The 23744-nt window shown below is 39.2% G+C and overlaps 1 protein-coding gene across 1 annotated transcript in view; it reads right to left on the reverse strand.

The window, feature by feature from the left end:
* The window catches only part of LOC106594014 (butyrophilin subfamily 2 member A1), a 53631-nt gene that overhangs the window by 19386 nt on the left and 10501 nt on the right, over positions 1-23744 (reverse strand). Inside the window, exons 5-11 of the mRNA XM_082964537.1 lie at positions 9964-10080; positions 9507-9539; positions 9354-9374; positions 8506-8526; positions 8251-8271; positions 6855-6950; positions 5946-5978 (exon numbers count right to left, since the gene is read on the reverse strand). Coding sequence (XP_082820663.1) covers positions 5946-5978; positions 6855-6950; positions 8251-8271; positions 8506-8526; positions 9354-9374; positions 9507-9539; positions 9964-10080 — 342 coding nt within the window. The remainder of the gene's footprint in view (positions 1-5945; positions 5979-6854; positions 6951-8250; positions 8272-8505; positions 8527-9353; positions 9375-9506; positions 9540-9963; positions 10081-23744) is intronic.

Below are 23744 nucleotides of genomic sequence, written 5' to 3' on the forward strand. Positions count from 1 at the left end.
CGCAATTTTACATAAAAAATACCATAAAGATTGATTTTAAACAGCGTTTGACATGCTTCTAAGTACGGTAATGGAACATTTAGACTTTGTCTCTGGTACCGCGCTCGCGCGTTATGCCTTTGGATAGTGCTCTGAACACATGAACAAAACAGAGTTATTTGGACATAATCCATATTTATTTGGAACAAAAACTAAATTTCTTGTGGAAGTAGCAGTCCTGGGAGTGCATTCTAACGAAGATCAGCAAAGGTAATACAATATTTCTAATACTAATTCTGAGTTTAGGTTGCCCCGAATTTGGTGGGTGTCTGAATAGCTCGCCGTGATGGCTGAGCTATGTACTCAGAATATTGAAAAATGTGCTTTCTCCATAAAGCCATTTTAAAATGACACAGCGGTTGCATAAAGGAGTAGTCTGTCTATAATTCTTAAAATAATTATTTATTTTGTCAACGTTTATGATGAGTATTTTTGTAAATTGATGTGCACATTCACCGGACGTTTTGGTGGGAATAGATTTTCTGAATATCACGCACCAATGTAAAAAGCTGTTTTTGGATATAAATATGAACTTTATCGAACAAAACATACATGTATTGTGTAACATAATGTCCTAGGAGTGTCATCTGATGAAGATCGTCAAAGGTTAGTGCTTCATTTAGCAGTGTTTTGGGTTTTATTGACACATGTCCTTGCTTTGAAAATGGCTGTGTGATTATTTTTGTCTATGTACTCTCCTAACATAATCTAATGTTTTGCTTTCGCTGTAAAGCCTTTTTGAAAATCGGACAATGTGGTTAGATTAACGAGAAGTGTGTCTTTAAAACGGTGTAAAATAGTCGTATGTTTGAGAAAGTTGAATTATTACATTTTGTTGTTTTTTCCGCCCTGATACTTCACTGGCTGTGTCCCGCATAGAAGTTAACCTGTCTGGGCTAGGTTGGACGTCCACGTCCCACTCTATTTAACAGCCAGTGGTATACCGTAGCGCAAAATACAAAAACCTTAAAAATGCTATAACTTCAATTTCTCAAACATGACTATTTTACACCATTTTAAAGACAAGACTCTCGTTAATCCAACCACACTGTCCGATTTCAAAAAGGCTTTACAGCGAAAGCAAAACATTAGATTATGTCAGGAGAGTACCCAGCCAAAAATAATCACAGCCATTTTCAAAGCAAGCATATATGTCACAAAAACACAAACCACAGCTAAATGCAGCACTAACCTTTGATCTTCATCAGATGACACTCCTAGGACATTGTTATACAATACATGCATGTTAGTTCAATCAAGTTCATATTTATATCAAAAACCAGCTTTTTACATTAGCATGTGATGTTCAGAACTAGCATACCCACCCAAAATGTCGGGTGAATTTACTAAATTACTCATGATAAACGTTTACAAAATACATAATTATTTTGAGAATTATAGATACAGAACTCCTTTATGCAATCGCGGTGTCAGATTTTAAAATAGCTTTTCGGCGAAAGCACATTTTGTAATATTCTGAGTACATAGCTCGGCCATCAAGGCTAGCTATTCAGACACCCGCCAACGTCGAGGCTCAGTAAACTCAGAATTACTATTAGAAAAATTGGATTACCTTTGCTGTTCTTCATCAGATTGCACTCCCAGGACTTCTACTTCAACAACAAATGTTGTTTTGGTTCCAAATAATCCATAGTTATCCAAATACCTCAGTTTTTTTCGTGCGTTCAGGTCACTATCCAAAGGGTAACGCGCGGGTGCATTTCGTGACAAAAAAAATTCAAAATGTTCCTTTACCGTACTTAGAAGCATGTCAAACACTGTTTAAAATCAATTTGTGATTTTCCTCGTAGAATAGCGATAATATTCCAACCGGACAACCTTGTATTCATTCAAACAGGTGAAGAAAAAAAAAAAATTGCCAAGTCTCGTGAACGCGCATCTCCTGTCTCTGAGCCACCAGGCAGTCCACCAACAAACAGTGCTCCTGTACTTTGCCCAGAGACGTCAGATGCCCCAATCCACTTTCTGGCGCCTTTAGAGAGCCAATGGAAGCCTTAGAAAGTGTCACGTAACAGCAGAGATACTGTAATTTCGATAGAGATGCAACAGAAGGACCACAAATTGTCAGACAGGCCACTTCCTGCTTGTAATCTTCTCAGGTTTTTGGCTGCCATATGAGTTCTGTTATACACAGACACCATTCAAACAGTTTTAGAAACTTGAGTGTTTTCTATCCAAATATACTAATTATATGCATATTCTCGTTTCTGGGCAAGAGTAGTAACCAGTTTAAATCGGGTACGTTTTTTATCCGGCCGTGAAAATACTGCCCCCTAGCCCAGACAGGTTAAAACCAGTCCCCATACCAGGCATGTATCTCACATCTGCCACAGTTGATGAGTTGGAACTCCCATTACAGGAGAACACTGATTAAAAGGTCTCTCTCCGTGGACACCACCATTCTCCAATATGGTCGTCGACTTTGGCCCGTTTGAAATAAAGCGTGTCAGAGGAACCGTCTGCAGTATGGAGTCATCTTTACATGCCTGAATATAAGAGCTGTACATATAGAAGTGACACATTAATTGGAAACTGACTCTTGCATAAATGCAACCAGAAGGTTTGTTGCCAGGAGAGGACAAGTGAAGATTATCCTCTTGGATAATGAAACCAACCTTGTCAGAGCAGAGCATGAGCTAAAGGAAGCAATTCAGGGCTTGCATAATGCTCAGATACAGGACACCGTGCTCTAAAAAGGCATCACATGGATCTTTAACCCTCCCACTGGATCTCACCATGGTGGTATTTGGGAGTGACAGATAAGGACAATCAGAAGGGTTCTCAGTGCCATACTGCTTCAGGAGACACTGGATGATGGACTGCAGACCCTGCTCTGAAGTAGAGTCCATCATAAATGACAGGCCTAGCAATAAAACATCTAGTGACCCTAATGATTTGGAGCCTCTCTCCCCTATCCAAACCAACCAAGCCAGCTATTCCCACTGAAGTGTTAATGCCAAAGGATTTATGCCAGAAGGAGATGATACCAAGCGCAATATACACGAGTGCACAAAACATTAGGAACACCTGCCATGTCTTCCATGTCTGACCAGGTGAAGCTATGATCCCTATTGATGTCACTTGTTTAATCCATGTAGATGAAGGTGAGGAGACAGGTTAAAGAAAGATTTTTAAGCCTTGAGACAATTGAGACATGGATTGTGCATGTGTGCCAGTCAGAGCGTGAATGGGCAAGACAAAATATTTAAGTGTCTTTAAATGTGGTATAGTAGTAAAGGGAAAAGGAAAGGCGGATACCTGGTCAGTTTAACAACTGAATGTATTCAACTGAAATGTCTTCCCGATTTAACCCAACCCCTCTAAATCAGAGAGGTGCAGGAGGCTGCCTTAATCGACATCTACGTCTTTGGCACCCGGAGAACAGTGGGTTAACTGCCTTGTTCAGGGACTAGTAGGTGCCAGGCGTACCAGTTTGAGTCAAGAACTGCTTTTCATTTTTTTTACATTTGAGTTGTTTAGCAATGCTCTTATCCAGAGCGACTTAGTTATTGCATTCATCTTAAGATAACTAGTTAGGACAACCACACATCACAGGCATAGTAAGTACACTTTTCCTCAATAAAGTAGCTATCAGCAAAGTCAGAGCTAGAAGGGGGGGGGGGGCTTATTTAAGAAACTCTTTGAAGAGGTAGGGTTTCAGGTGCTTTCGGAAGATGGGCAGGGACTCTGCTGTCCTAGCTTCAGGGGGAAGCTGGTTCCACCATTGGGGTGCCAGGACAGAAGAACTTGGACTGGGGTGGGAGGGCCAAGAGACCAGAGGTGGCAGAACGGAGTGCTTGGGTTGGGGTGTAGCATTTGAGAATACCCTGAAGGTAGGGAAGGGCAAATCCTCTTGCTGCTATGTAGGTAAGCACCCTGGTCTTCTAGAGGATGCGAGCTTCAACTGGAAGCCAGTGGAGTGTGCGGATGAGCAGGGTGACATGGGAGAACTTGGGAAGGTTGTAAACCAGGTGGGCTGCAGCGTTCTGGTTTAGTTACAGGGGTTTGATGGCAAGAGCAGAGAGCCCAGCCAACAGTGAGTTGTAGTAGTCCAGGGAGATGACAAGTGCCTAGATTAGAACCAGTGGCGCTTCCTGTGTGAAGTAGGGTCGTACGGATGTTGTAGAGCATGAACCTGCAGCAGCAAGTCACTGCTTTGATGTTTGCAGAGAACGACTGTTGTCCAGGATCACGTTTAGGTTCTTTGCACTCTGGGAGGGCGACACTGACGTTGTCAACCGTGATGAGAGGAGTGAGGGTATGATGGAGCCAAGTGACATGGTGTATAGAGAGAAGAGGAACTAGAACAGAGCCCTGGGGGACACCAATAGTGAGAGAACGTGGTGCAGACCCAGATGCTCTCTACTGATGGTTCCCGGTGTCGAAGGCAGTGGATAGATCTAGGAGGATGATAACAGAGGAGAGATTGTCCACTTTGGCAGTGCGGAGAGCCTCCGTGACACAGAGAATAGCAGTCTCAGTTGAGTCACCAGTCTTGAAGCCTGACTGGTTAAGGTCAAGTCGTTCTGAGAGAGCTAACGAGAAAGTTGTTCAGAGTCGGCACACTCAATTGTTTTGGAAAGAAAATAAAGGGATAAAGGTCTAAAGATTTTGACGTCAGATGAGTTGTGTTGATTTCTCAAAAGTTTCCCGTGTGTATCAAGAATGGTCCACCGCCCAAAGGAGATCCAGCCCACTTGACACAACTGTAGAAAGCATTGGAGTCAACATGGGCCAGCATCCCTGTGGAACGCTTTTGACACCTTGTAGAGTCCATGCCCTGACAAATTGAGGTTGTTCTAAGGGCAAAAAGGGTTGCAACTCAATATTAGGAAGGTGTTCCTAATGTTTTGTAACCTCAGCATATGTCAGACTTGATCTGGAAGAAGTGGACCAAAGATAATCTTACTGAGTTGCAAGAGACAAACATTGACAAGAAAGAGTAGAAACTTTGTCTCTGGGGACATGGTTCTCATCGGGATGACTCTGGTCTTTGTGCGAGGTGTTGATGGGTTAAAGGTTCCAAACTGTCTGTTCAAGCAGTTGGCACACAGTTATGACACTCATCGCTACCACACAAGACATGCAGCAAGAGGTCTCTTCACAGTCCCCAGGTCCAGAACTGGACTACATGGAACTCTGCCACGTCAGGTAACTCAAGTAAGCACTAAAAACAAATAAAAGAAAACCTTACGGCACAACGGGGACTGTGAAGAGACAGACTTTTTTATATATTTTGTATTGTATTGTGTAGTGTTATAGTATTTATTTTATTGTTTTGTTTACTGTTTGGACCCCAGGAAGAGAAGCCGTTGCCTAAATACTAAACTTGTGGCTTATGGGGGCAAGTCACACAAACCACCCAGACTCCAGAGGGCTGGTTAGGCAAGTACAGGTGAGAACTCAGACCACCACAGGTTGAAGGCCCTTCACCAAGTTATAACATTTGTTTGTTGTTACACGATCGGAGCTTTGGATTCCCTGTTTTGTGGTTACTTTGAAAGCGTGTCTGACGTCGGAATCGCAAACCTGTGGCCTCATGGTAAGTTTTGAATTGGATTAGGAATTGCCTGTATAAAATGGTTCACATTATTCTTTCAAAGTGATGATCTGGGACTCCTTGTCTCATATCACAAATCCTAATTGAGTTCCACGCACCTAAACAAATCCAGCGTACCTCTGTGAGACAACATCTACAATAAAGATACTCTACCCTACCACCACTTCTTAATTTCAGTCATTAAATGTGACTGGTCCATCAGTGATCCAGGTGTATCAGACACTACCTCTCTCTAGTCTAGTGGTCCTCTACAGCCTAAACACATCCTGTTCTAGAACATTATTCTATGGTCTGAAGACACTGGGATATGAAGGACACTACTTACCCAGTTGACTAGTGAGGTCCTTTTCAACCTTAGCTGTAGACATAGATAATAAGATAGAAGTCAGGAAATGTTAATGTGAACAACATTATGTGTGTTCTACTTCACTAGAAGTTACATCTATTGAAGAGACATTTGGTTTAAATGTTAGTAAAGTGAATATCTGAAGACAATACTTTCTATTCTGGGCCCCAGAGGTAATCTGTAAATATGTAGAGTAGATGGAAAACAGTGAGAACATCATAAACATGAACACTAGAAGATGTAGTCTCCCTCTGGGACTCCTTGTCTCATATCTCTTCATTAATGTCACAAATCCTAATTAAGTTCCACCACCTAAATGAGTCCAGCGTACCTCAGTGAGACAACTTCTACAATGAAGATATTCTACCCTACCGCCACTTCTTAATTTAATTAAAGGAAATGTGACTGGTCCATCAGTGATCCAGGTGTATCAGAAACTACCCACTGGGCACACTACATCATTTCAATGTTGATAACAGGTTAATATTAGGTTGAGACGCTGATCAATGAGATTACAACCGAAAGTATATACACCCACTCAAAAACAGCAAGAAGTTATTTACATTTCCAGTGTGTTTTCCCTGTGCTTTAAAACCATCTAAAAGCACAACCAAATTCCAGTGGAAAAACAAAGTTAGATTTTTTTTGTTGTCACCCAAATGTCTATCACTGCGCTTTCAACTAATTTAAAGCACAGCAAAGTTCAACTGGGAATACAATGTCAGATATGTTTATTCATATAACAGATTAATGTGAATATCCCTGTGCGTCATCTAATAGCAGAATCACATGACCTGGACTGTAGTTCAAATTAAAACTAAAATGGTTGACATAATTCTAGTGGTTCTAATAATGTTATCAAAGTGATTATATGAAGACACTACTTACCTAGCTTCCCATTGTGGTCATCTGTAAAAATGCAGAGTAGATGGAAGACAATGAGAACATCATTAAAATGAACACTAGAAGATGTAGTTGTCACGGCTGTTTGAAGGAGCGGACCAAAATGCAGCATGTTTGTAGTTCCACATATTTATTAAACGTGAAACTGCAATACACTTAAATACTTAAAAACACACAAACAACAAACCGTGATGCAGAGAGGACAACACACTACTCAAAAGAGAATAACCCACAAACAACAATGAGGAAAAACCCCTACTTAAATATGATCTCTAATCAGAGGCAATGAGGATCAGCTGCCTCCAGTTAGAGATCAACCCCAAACAATCCCAACATAGAAATAGAAAACATAGAACAACCCAAAACACCACCTGTCACGCCCTGCCCTACTCTACTATAGAAAATGACATCTTACTAGGGTCAGGACGTGACAGTAGTTTCTCTCTGGGACTCCTTGTCTCATATCAATGTTCCAACATCAGAAGGAGCATCTTCAATGAGCTCAAAATTACCTTCTTTAAAGTGTTTTCCTACTTAAAATTGTTAAATTAAAGAAAATTGTACTTTTGTCGTTCTAGTGATGTTAGTAAAGTGATGATCTGAAGACAGTACTTACTATTCTGTGCCCAGAGGTCAACTGTAAATATGTAGAGTAGATGGAAGACAGTGAGAACATCATTAACATGAACACTAGAAGATGTAGTCTCTCTGGGACTCCTTGGTCGCAATTCAATCCAATGTGCAGTATCCCGCAGGACACTTCACAGCTGACAAAATACTTTTTAAAGGCATTTTCCATTGGCATTCGCGGAGATCACATTCATGGTTAACACTGCACATGTCAACTCAAGCCTAAAATTATTTTAAAGGTCTGTTATAGTGTGCTGTGTTATAATGCGCCCTGCAGTCAATCCCGGACCTTGTCTCATACCACTGTTCCAACAGAAGGAACACCTATGGCCAATCAGAAGTTGGCCATAGCCAATAACAAAAGGTGATGGCACAAAAGGCACTGTTGACTTGGTAAAAAGCTGAGGGAGGGTCTTTAGAAATAATATCACTCTCAAATGCAAGGACTGACCATCTATGATACTGTATCAAAATTATAGTTTTAAATATGTTTTGAGGCCACATAGTGTTTGCTTACATTTTCTTTGTTTACAATCAGTGAGATTAAACAAGGTTATATTTTGGGTTCTGATGGGGTACAACAGTTAAAGTAATCTCTTTAATCATTAATAAGTTATATTCTCCAAGATTAAATGGGTACAAAATGTATTTATAACAAAAAAAATGGATGTAGCGATTGCCACTGTGCTCAAAAAAATACAGAATGGTTTACATAAATCTAGTAAAGTGATGATCTGAAGACACGACTTACCTCTCTCCTTCTTGAGGTCATCTGTAAACATGTAGAGTAGATGGAAGACAGTGAGAACATCATTAACATGAACACCAGAAGATGTCGTCTCTCTCTGGGACTCCTTGTCTTATATCAAAGTTCCAACATCAGATAAAAATCCGGGAACATTAATATGCACAACATGATGTGTTTTCTACTTCACTAGATGTTACATCTATAGAAGAGACATTGGTTTATATGTTATCAATGTGATGATCTGAAGAGACAACTTACCTCTCTCCTTCCTGAGGACCTCTGTAAACATGTAGAGTAGATGGAAGACAGTGAGAACATCATTAACATGAACACTAGAAGATGTAGTCTCTCTCTGGGACTCCTTGTCTCATATCACTTCTCTGATGGCACAAATCCTAATTGAGTTCCACACACTTTAATGAGTCCAGCGTACCTCTGTGAGACAACTTCTACAATAAAGATATTCTACCCTACCACCACTTCTTAATTTAATTATATAAATGTGACTGGTCCATCAGTGATCCAGGTGTATCAGAGACTACTTCTCTCTAGTCTAGTGGTCCTCTACAGCCTCAACACATCCTGTTCTAGAACATCAACATTAATGTGACTGGTCCATCAGTGATCCAGGTGTATCAGAGACTACCTCTCTCTAGTCTAGTGGTCCTCTACAGTCTCAACACATCCTGTTCTAGAACATCAACATTAATGTGACTGGTCCATCAGTGATCCAGGTGTATCAGAGACTACCTCTCTCTAGTCTAGTGGTCCTCTACAGTCTCACCACATCCTGTTCTAGAACATCAACATTAATGTGACTGGTCCACCAGTGATCCAGGTGTATCAGAGACTACCTCTCTCTAGTCTAGTGGTCCTCTACAGCCTCAACACATCCTGTTCTAGAACAACAACATTAATGTGACTGGTCCATCAGTGATCCAGGTGTATCAGAGACTACCTCTCTATAGTCTAGTGGTCCGCTACAGCCTCAATATATCCTGTTCTATGAAATCATTCCAATTTCAGAAGGTACATCTTTAATGTGCTCCAAAAACAAAATGGTTGACATAATTGTAGCAAAGTGATGATCTGAAGACACTACTTACCCCCCTCCTTTGATTGGTCATCTGTAAATATGTAGAGTAGATGGAAGACAGTGACAAGATCATTAACATGTTAATTAGAAGCTGTAGTCTGTTTAGTGAATCTTTACACTCATGTGTGTAATCTTTGTTAAGGACAATTCAACCACTACTTACCCCGCTGCAGTTTGAGTTGATCTATTATCACACCTGCAGATGAAAAATAACAATCAGTCATCAGTGTCGACATGTTAATCACCTGCAGGTTAAAATCAGTCATCAGTGTTAACATGTTAATCACCTGCAGATTAAAATCAGTCATCAGTGTCAACATGTTAATCACCTGCAGGTTAAAATCAGTCATCAGTGTTAACATGTTAATCACCTGCAGGTTAAAATCAGTCATCAGTGTTAACATGTTAATCATCTGCAGGTTAAAATCAGTCATCAGTGTTAACATGTTAATCACCTGCAGATTAAAATCAGTCATCAGTGTTAACATGTTAATCACCTGCAGGTGTAGTATATTATCCTGTATCCATAGAATACAACCACTGTGAATGTGTTGAGGTTGAAAAAAGCATTGCAGACATTTATTTCTAACAATGAAACATTCATATCATCTCTCCATTACCTTTCTTAATGCATATGCAGTACATAGCCAGAGATAAACCAATCACAGTGATGGCTCCCAGACAGCATAACACAATGAAGGCCATTCTCAATGGGGTTGCGTAATCAAATAACTCACCTAAAACACACACATCATTACACATGAACAACAGGGTTTGGTACTTATACTAACACATCATTACACATCAACAACAGGGTTAGGTACTAATACTACCACACATAATTACACATGAACAACAGGGTTTGGTACTAATAGTACCACACATCATCACACATCAACAACAGGGTTTGGTACTAATACTACCACACATCATTACACATCAACACCAGGGTTTGGTTCTAATACTACCACACATCAACAACAGGGTTTGGTACTAATACTACCACACACACATCATCACACATCAACAACAGGGTTTGGTACTAATACTACCACACATCAAAACACATCAACAACAGGGCTTGGTACTAATGCTACCACACATCAATACACATCAACAACAGGGTTTGGTACTAATACTACAACACATCATTACACATCAACAACAGGGTTGGGTACTAATACTACCACTCATAATTACACATAGGGTTTGGTACTAATACTACCACACATCAACAACAGGGTTTGGTACTAATACTACCACACACACATCATCACACATCAACAACACGGTTTGGTACTAATACTACCACACATCATTACACATCAACAACAGGGTTTGGTACTAATACTACCACACATCATTACACATCAACACCAGGGTTTGGTTCTAATACTACCACACACAAACAACAGGGTTTGGTACTAATACTACCACACACACATCATCGCACATCAACAACAGGGTTTGGTTCTAATACTACCACACATCATTACACATCAACAACAGGGTTTGGTACTAATACTACCACACATCAACAACAGGGTTTGGTACTAATACTACCACACACACATCATCACACATCAACAACAGTGTTTGGTACTAATACTACCACACATCATTACACATCAACAACAGGGTTTGGTACTAATACTACCACACATCATTACACATCAACAACAGGGTTTGGTTCTAATACTACCACACACATCATTACACATCAACAACAGGGTTTGGTACTAATACTACCACACATCATTACAACAGGGTTTGGTACTAATACTACCACACATCATTACACATCAACAACAGGGTTTGGTACTAATACTACCACACACATCATTACACATCAACAAGAGGGCTTGGTACTAATACTACCACACATCAATACACATCAACAAAAAGGTTTGGTACTAATACTACCACAGATCATTACACATCAACAACAGGGTTTGGTACTAATACTACCACACATCAACACATCAACAACAGGGTTTGGTACAAATACTACCACACATCATTACACATCAACACCAGGGTTTGGTTCTAATACTACCACACACCAACAACAGGGTTTGGTACTAATACTACCACACACACATCATCACACATCAACAACAGGGTTTGGTTCTAATACTACCACACATCATTACACATCAACAACAGGGTTTGGTACTAATACTACCACACATCAACAACAGGGTTTGGTACTAATACTACCACACACACATCATCACACATCAACAACAGTGTTTGGTACTAATACTACCACACATCATTACACATCAACAACAGGGTTTTGTACTAATACTACCACACATCATTACACATCAACAACAGGGTTTGGTTCTAATACTACCACACACATCATTACACATCAACAACAGGGTTTGGTACTAATACTACCACACATCATTACAACAGGGTTTGGTACTAATACTACCACACATCATTACACATCAACAACAGGGTTTGGTACTAATACTACCACACACATCATTACACATCAACAAGAGGGCTTGGTACTAATACTACCACACATCAATACACATCAACAAAAAGGTTTGGTACTAATACTACCACAGATCATTACACATCAACAACAGGGTTTGGTACTAATACTACCACACATCAACAACAGGGTTTGGTACTAATACTACCACACACACATCATCACACATCAACAACACGGTTTGGTACTAATACTACCACACATCATTACACATCAACAACAGGGTTTGGTACTAATACTACCACACATCATTACACATCAACAACAGGGTTTGGTACTAATACTACCACACATCAACAACAGGGTTTGGTACTAATACTACCACACATCATTACACATAAACAACAGGGTTTGGTACTAATACTACCACACATCAACAACAGGGTTTGGTACTAATACTACCACACACACATCATCACACATCAACAACAGGGTTAGGTAATAATACTACCACACATCATTACACATCAACAACAGGGTTTGGTACTAATACTACCACACATCAACAACAGGGTTTGGTACTAATACTACCACACACACATCATCACACATCAACAACAGTGTTTGGTACTAATACTCACACATCATTACACATCAACAACAGGGTTTGGTTCTAATACTACCACACACATCATTACACATCAACAACAGGGTTTGGTACTAATATTACCACACATCATTACACATCAACAACAGGGTTTGGTACTAATACTACCACACATCATTACACATCAACAACAGGGTTTGGTACTAATACTACCACACACATTATTACACATCAACAACAGGGTTTGGTACTAATACTACCACACATCAAAACACATCAACAACAGGGTTTGGTACTCATACTATCACACACATCATTACACATCAACAACAGGGATTGGTACTAATACTACCACACATCATTACACATCAACAACAGGGTTTGGTACTAATACAACCACACACACATCGTTACACATCAACAAAAGGGTTTGGTACGAATACTACCACACATCAACAACAGGGTTTGGTACTAATACTACCACGCATCATTAGACATCAACAACAGGTTTTGGTACTAATACTACCACACATCATTACACATGAACAACAGGGTTTGGTACTAATACTACCACACATCATTACACATCAACAACAGGGTTAGGTACTAATACTACCACACATAATTACACATGAACAACAGGGTTTGGTACTAATAGTACCACACATCATCACACATCAACAACAGGGTTTGGTACTAATACTACCACACATCATTACACATCAACACCAGGGTTTGGTTCTAATACTACCACACATCAACAACAGGGTTTGGTACTAATACTACCACACACACATCATCACACATCAACAACAGGGTTTGGTACTAATACTACCACACATCATTACACATCAACAACAGGGCTTGGTACTAATGCTACCACACATCAATACACATCAACAACAGGGTTTGGTACTAATACTACCACACATCATTACACATCAACAACAGGGTTTGGTACTAATACTACCACACACATTATTACACATCAACAACAGGGTTTGGTACTAATACTACCACACATCAAAACACATCAACAACAGGGTTTGGTACTCATACTATCACACACATCATTACACATCAACAACAGGGATTGGTACTAATACTACCACACATCATTACACATCAACAACAGGGTTTGGTACTAATACAACCACACACACATCGTTACACATCAACAAAAGGGTTTGGTACGAATACTACCACACATCAACAACAGGGTTTGGTACTAATACTACCACGCATCATTAGACATCAACAACAGGTTTTGGTACTAATACTACCACACATCATTACACATGAACAACAGGGTTTGGTACTAATACTACCACACATCATTACACATCAACAACAGGGTTAGGTACTAATACTACCACACATAATTACACATGAACAACAGGGTTTGGTACTAATAGTACCACACATCATCACACATCAACAACAGGGTTTGGTACTAATACTACCACACATCATTACACATCAACACCAGGGTTTGGTTCTAATACTACCACACATCAACAACAGGGTTTGGTACTAATACTACCACACACACATCATCACACATCAACAACAGGGTTTGGTACTAATACTACCACACATCATTACACATCAACAACAGGGCTTGGTACTAATGCTACCACACATCAATACACATCAACAACAGGGTTTGGTACTAATACTACCACACATCATTACACATCAACAACAGGGTTAGGTACTAATACTACCACACATAATTACACATCAACAACAGGGTTTGGTACTAATACTACCACACATCACTACACATCAACAACAGGGTTTGGAACTAATACTACCACACATCATTACACATCAACACAAGGGTTTGGTACTAATACTACCACACATCAACAACAGGGTTTGGTACTAATACTACCACACACACATCATCACACATCAACAACAGTGTTTGGTACTAATACTCACACATCATTACACATCAACAACAGGGTTTGGTTCTAATACTACCACACACATCATTACACATCAACAACAGGGTTTGGTACTAATACTACCACACATCATTACACATCAACAACAGGGTTTGGTACTAATACTACCACACATCATTACACATCAACAACAGGGTTTGGTACTAATACTACCACACACATTATTACACATCAACAACAGGGTTTGGTACTAATACTACCACACATCAAAACACATCAACAACAGGGTTTGGTACTCATACTATCACACACATCATTACACATCAACAACAGGGATTGGTACTAATACTACCACACATCATTACACATCAACAACAGGGTTTGGTACTAATACAACCACACACACATCGTTACACATCAACAAAAGGGTTTGGTACGAATACTACCACACATCAACAACAGGGTTTGGTACTAATACTACCACGCATCATTAGACATCAACAACAGGTTTTGGTACTAATACTACCACACATCATTACACATGAACAACAGGGTTTGGTACTAATACTACCACACATCATTACACATCAACAACAGGGTTAGGTACTAATACTACCACACATAATTACACATGAACAACAGGGTTTGGTACTAATAGTACCACACATCATCACACATCAACAACAGGGTTTGGTACTAATACTACCACACATCATTACACATCAACACCAGGGTTTGGTTCTAATACTACCACACATCAACAACAGGGTTTGGTACTAATACTACCACACACACATCATCACACATCAACAACAGGGTTTGGTACTAATACTACCACACATCATTACACATCAACAACAGGGCTTGGTACTAATGCTACCACACATCAATACACATCAACAACAGGGTTTGGTACTAATACTACCACACATCATTACACATCAACAACAGGGTTAGGTACTAATACTACCACACATAATTACACATCAACAACAGGGTTTGGTACTAATGGGTTTGGTACTAATACTACCACACATCAATACACATCAACAACAGGGTTTGGTACTAATACTACCACACATCATTACACATCAACACAGGGTTTGGTACTAATACTACCACACATCATTACACATCAACAACAGGGTTTGGTACTAATACTACCACACACACATCATCACACATCAACACACCACACAGGGTTTGGTACGAATACTACCACACATCAACAACAGGGTTTGGTACTAATACTACCACACATCATTAGACATCAACAACATGGGTTTGGTACTAATACTACCACACATCATTACACATCAACAACAGGGTTTGGTACTAATACTACCACACACATCATTACACATCAACAAGAGGGCTTGGTACTAATACTACCACACATCAATACACATCAACAAAAAGGTTTGGTACTAATACTACCACAGATCATTACACATCAACAACAGGGTTTGGTACTAATACTACCACACATCAACAACAGGGTTTGGTACTAATACTACCACACACACATCATCACACATCAACAACACGGTTTGGTACTAATACTACCACACATCATTACACATCAACAACAGGGTTTGGTACTAATACTACCACACATCATTACACATCAACAACAGGGTTTGGTACTAATACTACCACACACATTATTACACATCAACAACAGGGTTTGGTACTAATACTACCACACATCAATACACATCAACAACAGGGTTTGGTACTCATACTACCACACACATCATTACACATCAACAACAGGGTTTGGTACTAATACTACCACACATCATTAGACATCAACAACATGTTTTGGTACTAATACTACCACACATCATTACACATCAACAACAGGGTTTGGTACTAATACTACCACACACACATCGTTACACATCAACAAAAGGGTTTGGTATGAATACTACCACACACATCATTAGACATCAACAACAGGGTTTGGTACTAATACTACCACACATTTACTCACATCAACAACAGGGTTTGGTACTAATACTACCACACATATCATAAGACATCAAAAACAGGGTTTGGTACTAATACTACCACACACATCATTACACATCAACAACAGGGTTTGGTACTAATACTACCACACATCAATACACATCAACAACAGGGTTTGGTACTAATACTACCACACATCATTACACATCAACAACAGGGTTTGGTACTAATACTACCACACACACATCGTTACACATCAACAAAAGGGTTTGGTATGAATACTACCACACACATCATTAGACATCAACAACAGGGTTTGGTACTAATACTACCACACATTTACTCACATCAACAACAGGGTTTGGTACTAATACTACCACACATATCATAAGACATCAAAAACAGGGTTTGGTACTAATACTACCACACACATCATTACACATCAACAACAGGGTTTGGTACTAATACTACCACACATCAATACACATCAACAACAGGGTTTGGTACTAATACTACCACACATCATTACACATCAACAACAGGGTTTGGTACTAATACTACCACACATCATTACACATCAACAACAGGGTTTGGTACTAATACTACCACACATCAACAACAGGGTTTGGTACTAATACTACCACACATCAATACACATCAACAACAGGGTTTGGTACTAATACTACCACACATCATTACACATCAACAACAGGGTTTGGTACTAATACTACCACACATCATTACACATCAACAACAGGGTTTGGTACTAATACTACCACACATCAACAACAGGGTTTGGTACTAATACTACCACACATCATTACACATAAACAACAGGGTTTGGTACTAATACTACCACACATCAACAACAGGGTTTGGTACTAATACTACCACACACACATCATCACACATCAACAACAGGGTTAGGTAATAATACTACCACACATCATTACACATCAACAACAGGGTTTGGTACTAATACTACCACACATCAACAACAGGGTTTGGTACTAATACTACCACACACACATCATCACACATCAACAACAGTGTTTGGTACTAATACTCACACATCATTACACATCAACAACAGGGTTTGGTTCTAATACTACCACACACATCATTACACATCAACAACAGGGTTTGGTACTAATATTACCACACATCATTACACATCAACAACAGGGTTTGGTACTAATACTACCACACATCATTACACATCAACAACAGGGTTTGGTACTAATACTACCACACACATTATTACACATCAACAACAGGGTTTGGTACTAATACTACCACACATCAAAACACATCAACAACAGGGTTTGGTACTCATACTATCACACACATCATTACACATCAACAACAGGGATTGGTACTAATACTACCACACATCATTACACATCAACAACAGGGTTTGGTACTAATACAACCACACACACATCGTTACACATCAACAAAAGGGTTTGGTACGAATACTACCACACATCAACAACAGGGTTTGGTACTAATACTACCACGCATCATTAGACATCAACAACAGGTTTTGGTACTAATACTACCACACATCATTACACATGAACAACAGGGTTTGGTACTAATACTACCACACATCATTACACATCAACAACAGGGTTAGGTACTAATACTACCACACATAATTACACATGAACAACAGGGTTTGGTACTAATAGTACCACACATCATCACACATCAACAACAGGGTTTGGTACTAATACTACCACACATCATTACACATCAACACCAGGGTTTGGTTCTAATACTACCACACATCAACAACAGGGTTTGGTACTAATACTACCACACACACATCATCACACATCAACAACAGGGTTTGGTACTAATACTACCACACATCATTACACATCAACAACAGGGCTTGGTACTAATGCTACCACACATCAATACACATCAACAACAGGGTTTGGTACTAATACTACCACACATCATTACACATCAACAACAGGGTTAGGTACTAATACTACCACACATAATTACACATCAACAACAGGGTTTGGTACTAATACTACCACACATCACTACACATCAACAACAGGGTTTGGAACTAATACTACCACACATCATTACACATCAACACAAGGGTTTGGTACTAATACTACCACACATCAACAACAGGGTTTGGTACTAATACTACCACACACACATCATCACACATCAACAACAGTGTTTGGTACTAATACTCACACATCATTACACATCAACAACAGGGTTTGGTACTAATACTACCACACATCATTACACATCAACAACAGGGTTTGGTACTAATACTACCACACATCATTACAACAGGGTTTGGTACTAATACTACCACACATCATTACACATCAACAACAGGGTTTGGTACTAATACTACCACACACATCATTACACATCAACAAGAGGGCTTGGTACTAATACTACCACACATCAATACACATCAACAAAAAGGTTTGGTACTAATACTACCACAGATCATTACACATCAACAACAGGGTTTGGTATTAATACTACCACACATCAACAACAGGGTTTGGTACTAATACTACCACACACACATCATCACACATCAACAACACGGTTTGGTACTAATACTACCACACATCATTACACATCAACAACAGGGTTTGGTACTAATACTACCACACATCATTACACATCAACAACAGGGTTTGGTACTAATACTACCACACACATTATTACACATCAACAACAGGGTTTGGTACTAATACTACCACACATCAATACACATCAACAACAGGGTTTGGTACTCATACTACCACACACATCATTACACATCAACAACAGGGATTGGTACTAATACTACCACACATCATTACACATCAACAACAGGGTTTGGTACTAATACTACCACACACACATCGTTACACATCAACAAAAGGGTTTGGTACGAATACTACCACACATCAACAACAGGGTTTGGTACTAATACTACCACACATCATTAGACATCAACAACATGTTTTGGTACTAATACTACCACACATTTGGTACTAATACTACCACACATCATTACACATCAACAACAGGGTTTGGTACTAATACTACCACACACACATCGTTACACATCAACAAAAGGGTTTGGTACGAATACTACCACACATCAACAACAGGGTTTGGTACTAATACTACCACACATCATTACACATCAACAACAGGGTTTGGTACTAATACTACCACACATCATTACACATCAACAACAGGGTTTGGTACTAATACTACCACACACACATCGTTACACATCAACAACAGGGTTTGGTACTGAATACTACCCACACATCATTACACATCAACAACAGGGTTTGGTACTAATACTACCACACATTTACTCACATCAACAACAGGGTTTGGTACTAATACTACCACACACATCATCAGACATCAAAAACAGGGTTTGGTACTAATACTACCACACACATCATTACACATCAACAACAGGGTTTGGTACTAATACTACCACACATCAATACACATCAACAACAGGGTTTGGTACTAATACTACCACACATCATTACACATCAACAACAGGGTTTGGTACTAATACTACCACACATCATTACACATCAACAACAGGGTTTGGTACTAATACTACCACACAGACATCGTTACACATCAACAAAGGGTTTGGTATGAATACTACCACACACATCATTAGACATCAACAACAGGGTTTGGTACTAATACTGCCACACATTTATACACATCAACAACAGGGTTTGGTACTAATACTACCACACATCATTACACATCAACAACAGGGTTTGGTACTAATACTACCACACATCATTACACATCAACAACAGGGTTTGGTACTAATACTACCACACATCAACAACAGGGTTTGGTACTAATACTACCACACATCATTACACATAAACAACAGGGTTTGGTACTAATACTACCACACATCAACAACAGGGTTTGGTACTAATACTACCACACATCAATACACATCAACAAAAAGGTTTGGTACTAATACTACCACAGATCATTACACATCAACAACAGGGTTTGGTACTAATACTACCACACATCAACAACAGGGTTTGGTACTAATACTACCACACACACATCATCACACATCAACAACACGGTTTGGTACTAATACTACCACACATCATTACACATCAACAACAGGGTTTGGTACTAATACTACCACACATCATTACACATCAACAACAGGGTTTGGTACTAATACTACCACACACATTATTACACATCAACAACAGGGTTTGGTACTAATACTACCACACATCAATACACATCAACAACAGGGTTTGGTACTCATACTACCACACACATCATTACACATCAACAACAGGGATTGGTACTAATACTACCACACATCATTACACATCAACAACAGGGTTTGGTACTAATACTACCACACACACATCGTTACACATCAACAAAAGGGTTTGGTACGAATACTACCACACATCAACAACAGGGTTTGGTACTAATACTACCACACATCATTAGACATCAACAACATGTTTTGGTACTAATACTACCACACATCATTACACATCAACAACAGGGTTTGGTACTAATACTACCACACACACATCGTTACACATCAACAAAAGGGTTTGGTATGAATACTACCACACACATCATTAGACATCAACAACAGGGTTTGGTACTAATACTACCACACATTTACTCACATCAACAACAGGGTTTGGTACTAATACTACCACACATATCATAAGACATCAAAAACAGGGTTTGGTACTAATACTACCACACACATCATTACACATCAACAACAGGGTTTGGTACTAATACTACCACACATCAATACACATCAACAACAGGGTTTGGTACTAATACTACCACACATCATTACACATCAACAACAGGGTTTGGTACTAATACTACCACACACACATCGTTACACATCAACAAAAGGGTTTGGTATGAATACTACCACACACATCATTAGACATCAACAACAGGGTTTGGTACTAATACTACCACACATTTACTCACATCAACAACAGGGTTTGGTACTAATACTACCACACATATCATAAGACATCAAAAACAGGGTTTGGTACTAATACTACCACACACATCATTACACATCAACAACAGGGTTTGGTACTAATACTACCACACATCAATACACATCAACAACAGGGTTTGGTACTAATACTACCACACATCATTACACATCAACAACAGGGTTTGGTACTAATACTACCACACATCATTACACATCAACAACAGGGTTTGGTACTAATACTACCACACAGACATCGTTACACATCAACAAAGGGTTTGGTATGAATACTACCACACACATCATTAGACATCAACAACAGGGTTTGGTACTAATACTGCCACACATTTATACACATCAACAACAGGGTTTGGTACTAATACTACCACACATCATTACACATCAACAACAGGGTTTGGTACTAATACTACCACACATCATTACACATCAACAACAGGGTTTGGTACTAATACTACCACACATCAACAACAGGGTTTGGTACTAATACTACCACACATCATTACACATAAACAACAGGGTTTGGTACTAATACTACCACACATCAACAACAGGGTTTGGTACTAATACTACCACACACACATCATCACACATCAACAACAGGGTTAGGTAATAATACTACCACACATCATTACACATCAACAACAGGGTTTGGTACTAATACTACCACACATCAACAACAGGGTTTGGTACTAATACTACCACACACACATCATCACACATCAACAACAGTGTTTGGTACTAATACTCACACATCATTACACATCAACAACAGGGTTTGGTTCTAATACTACCACACACATCATTACACATCAACAACAGGGTTTGGTACTAATATTACCACACATCATTACACATCAACAACAGGGTTTGGTACTAATACTACCACACATCATTACACATCAACAACAGGGTTTGGTACTAATACTACCACACACATTATTACACATCAACAACAGGGTTTGGTACTAATACCACCACACATCAAAACACATCAACAACAGGGTTTGGTACTCATACTATCACACACATCATTACACATCAACAACAGGGATTGGTACTAATACTACCACACATCATTACACATCAACAACAGGGTTTGGTACTAATACAACCACACACACATCGTTACACATCAACAAAAGGGTTTGGTACGAATACTACCACACATCAACAACAGGGTTTGGTACTAATACTACCACGCATCATTAGACATCAACAACAGGTTTTGGTACTAATACTACCACACATCATTACACATGAACAACAGGGTTTGGTACTAATACTACCACACATCATTACACATCAACAACAGGGTTAGGTACTAATACTACCACACATAATTACACATGAACAACAGGGTTTGGTACTAATAGTACCACACATCATCACACATCAACAACAGGGTTTGGTACTAATACTACCACACATCATTACACATCAACACCAGGGTTTGGTTCTAATACTACCACACATCAACAACAGGGTTTGGTACTAATACTACCACACACACATCATCACACATCAACAACAGGGTTTGGTACTAATACTACCACACATCATTACACATCAACAACAGGGCTTGGTACTAATGCTACCACACATCAATACACATCAACAACAGGGTTTGGTACTAATACTACCACACATCATTACACATCAACAACAGGGTTAGGTACTAATACTACCACACATAATTACACATCAACAACAGGGTTTGGTACTAATACTACCACACATCACTACACATCAACAACAGGGTTTGGAACTAATACTACCACACATCATTACACATCAACACAAGGGTTTGGTACTAATACTACCACACATCAACAACAGGGTTTGGTACTAATACTACCACACACACATCATCACACATCAACAACAGTGTTTGGTACTAATACTCACACATCATTACACATCAACAACAGGGTTTGGTACTAATACTACCACACATCATTACACATCAACAACAGGGTTTGGTACTAATACTACCACACACATCATTACACATCAACAACAGGGTTTGGTACTAATACTACCACACATCATTACAACAGGGTTTGGTACTAATACTACCACACATCATTACACATCAACAACAGGGTTTGGTACTAATACTACCACACACATCATTACACATCAACAAGAGGGCTTGGTACTAATACTACCACACATCAATACACATCAACAAAAAGGTTTGGTACTAATACTACCACAGATCATTACACATCAACAACAGGGTTTGGTACTAATACTACCACACATCAACAACAGGGTTTGGTACTAATACTACCACACACACATCATCACACATCAACAACACGGTTTGGTACTAATACTACCACACATCATTACACATCAACAACAGGGTTTGGTACTAATACTAC

The sequence above is a fragment of the Salmo salar genome, chromosome 18 (assembly GCF_965601325.2).
Source record: "Salmo salar chromosome 18, fSalSal1, whole genome shotgun sequence".
NCBI classification, from domain to species: domain Eukaryota; kingdom Metazoa; phylum Chordata; class Actinopteri; order Salmoniformes; family Salmonidae; genus Salmo; species Salmo salar.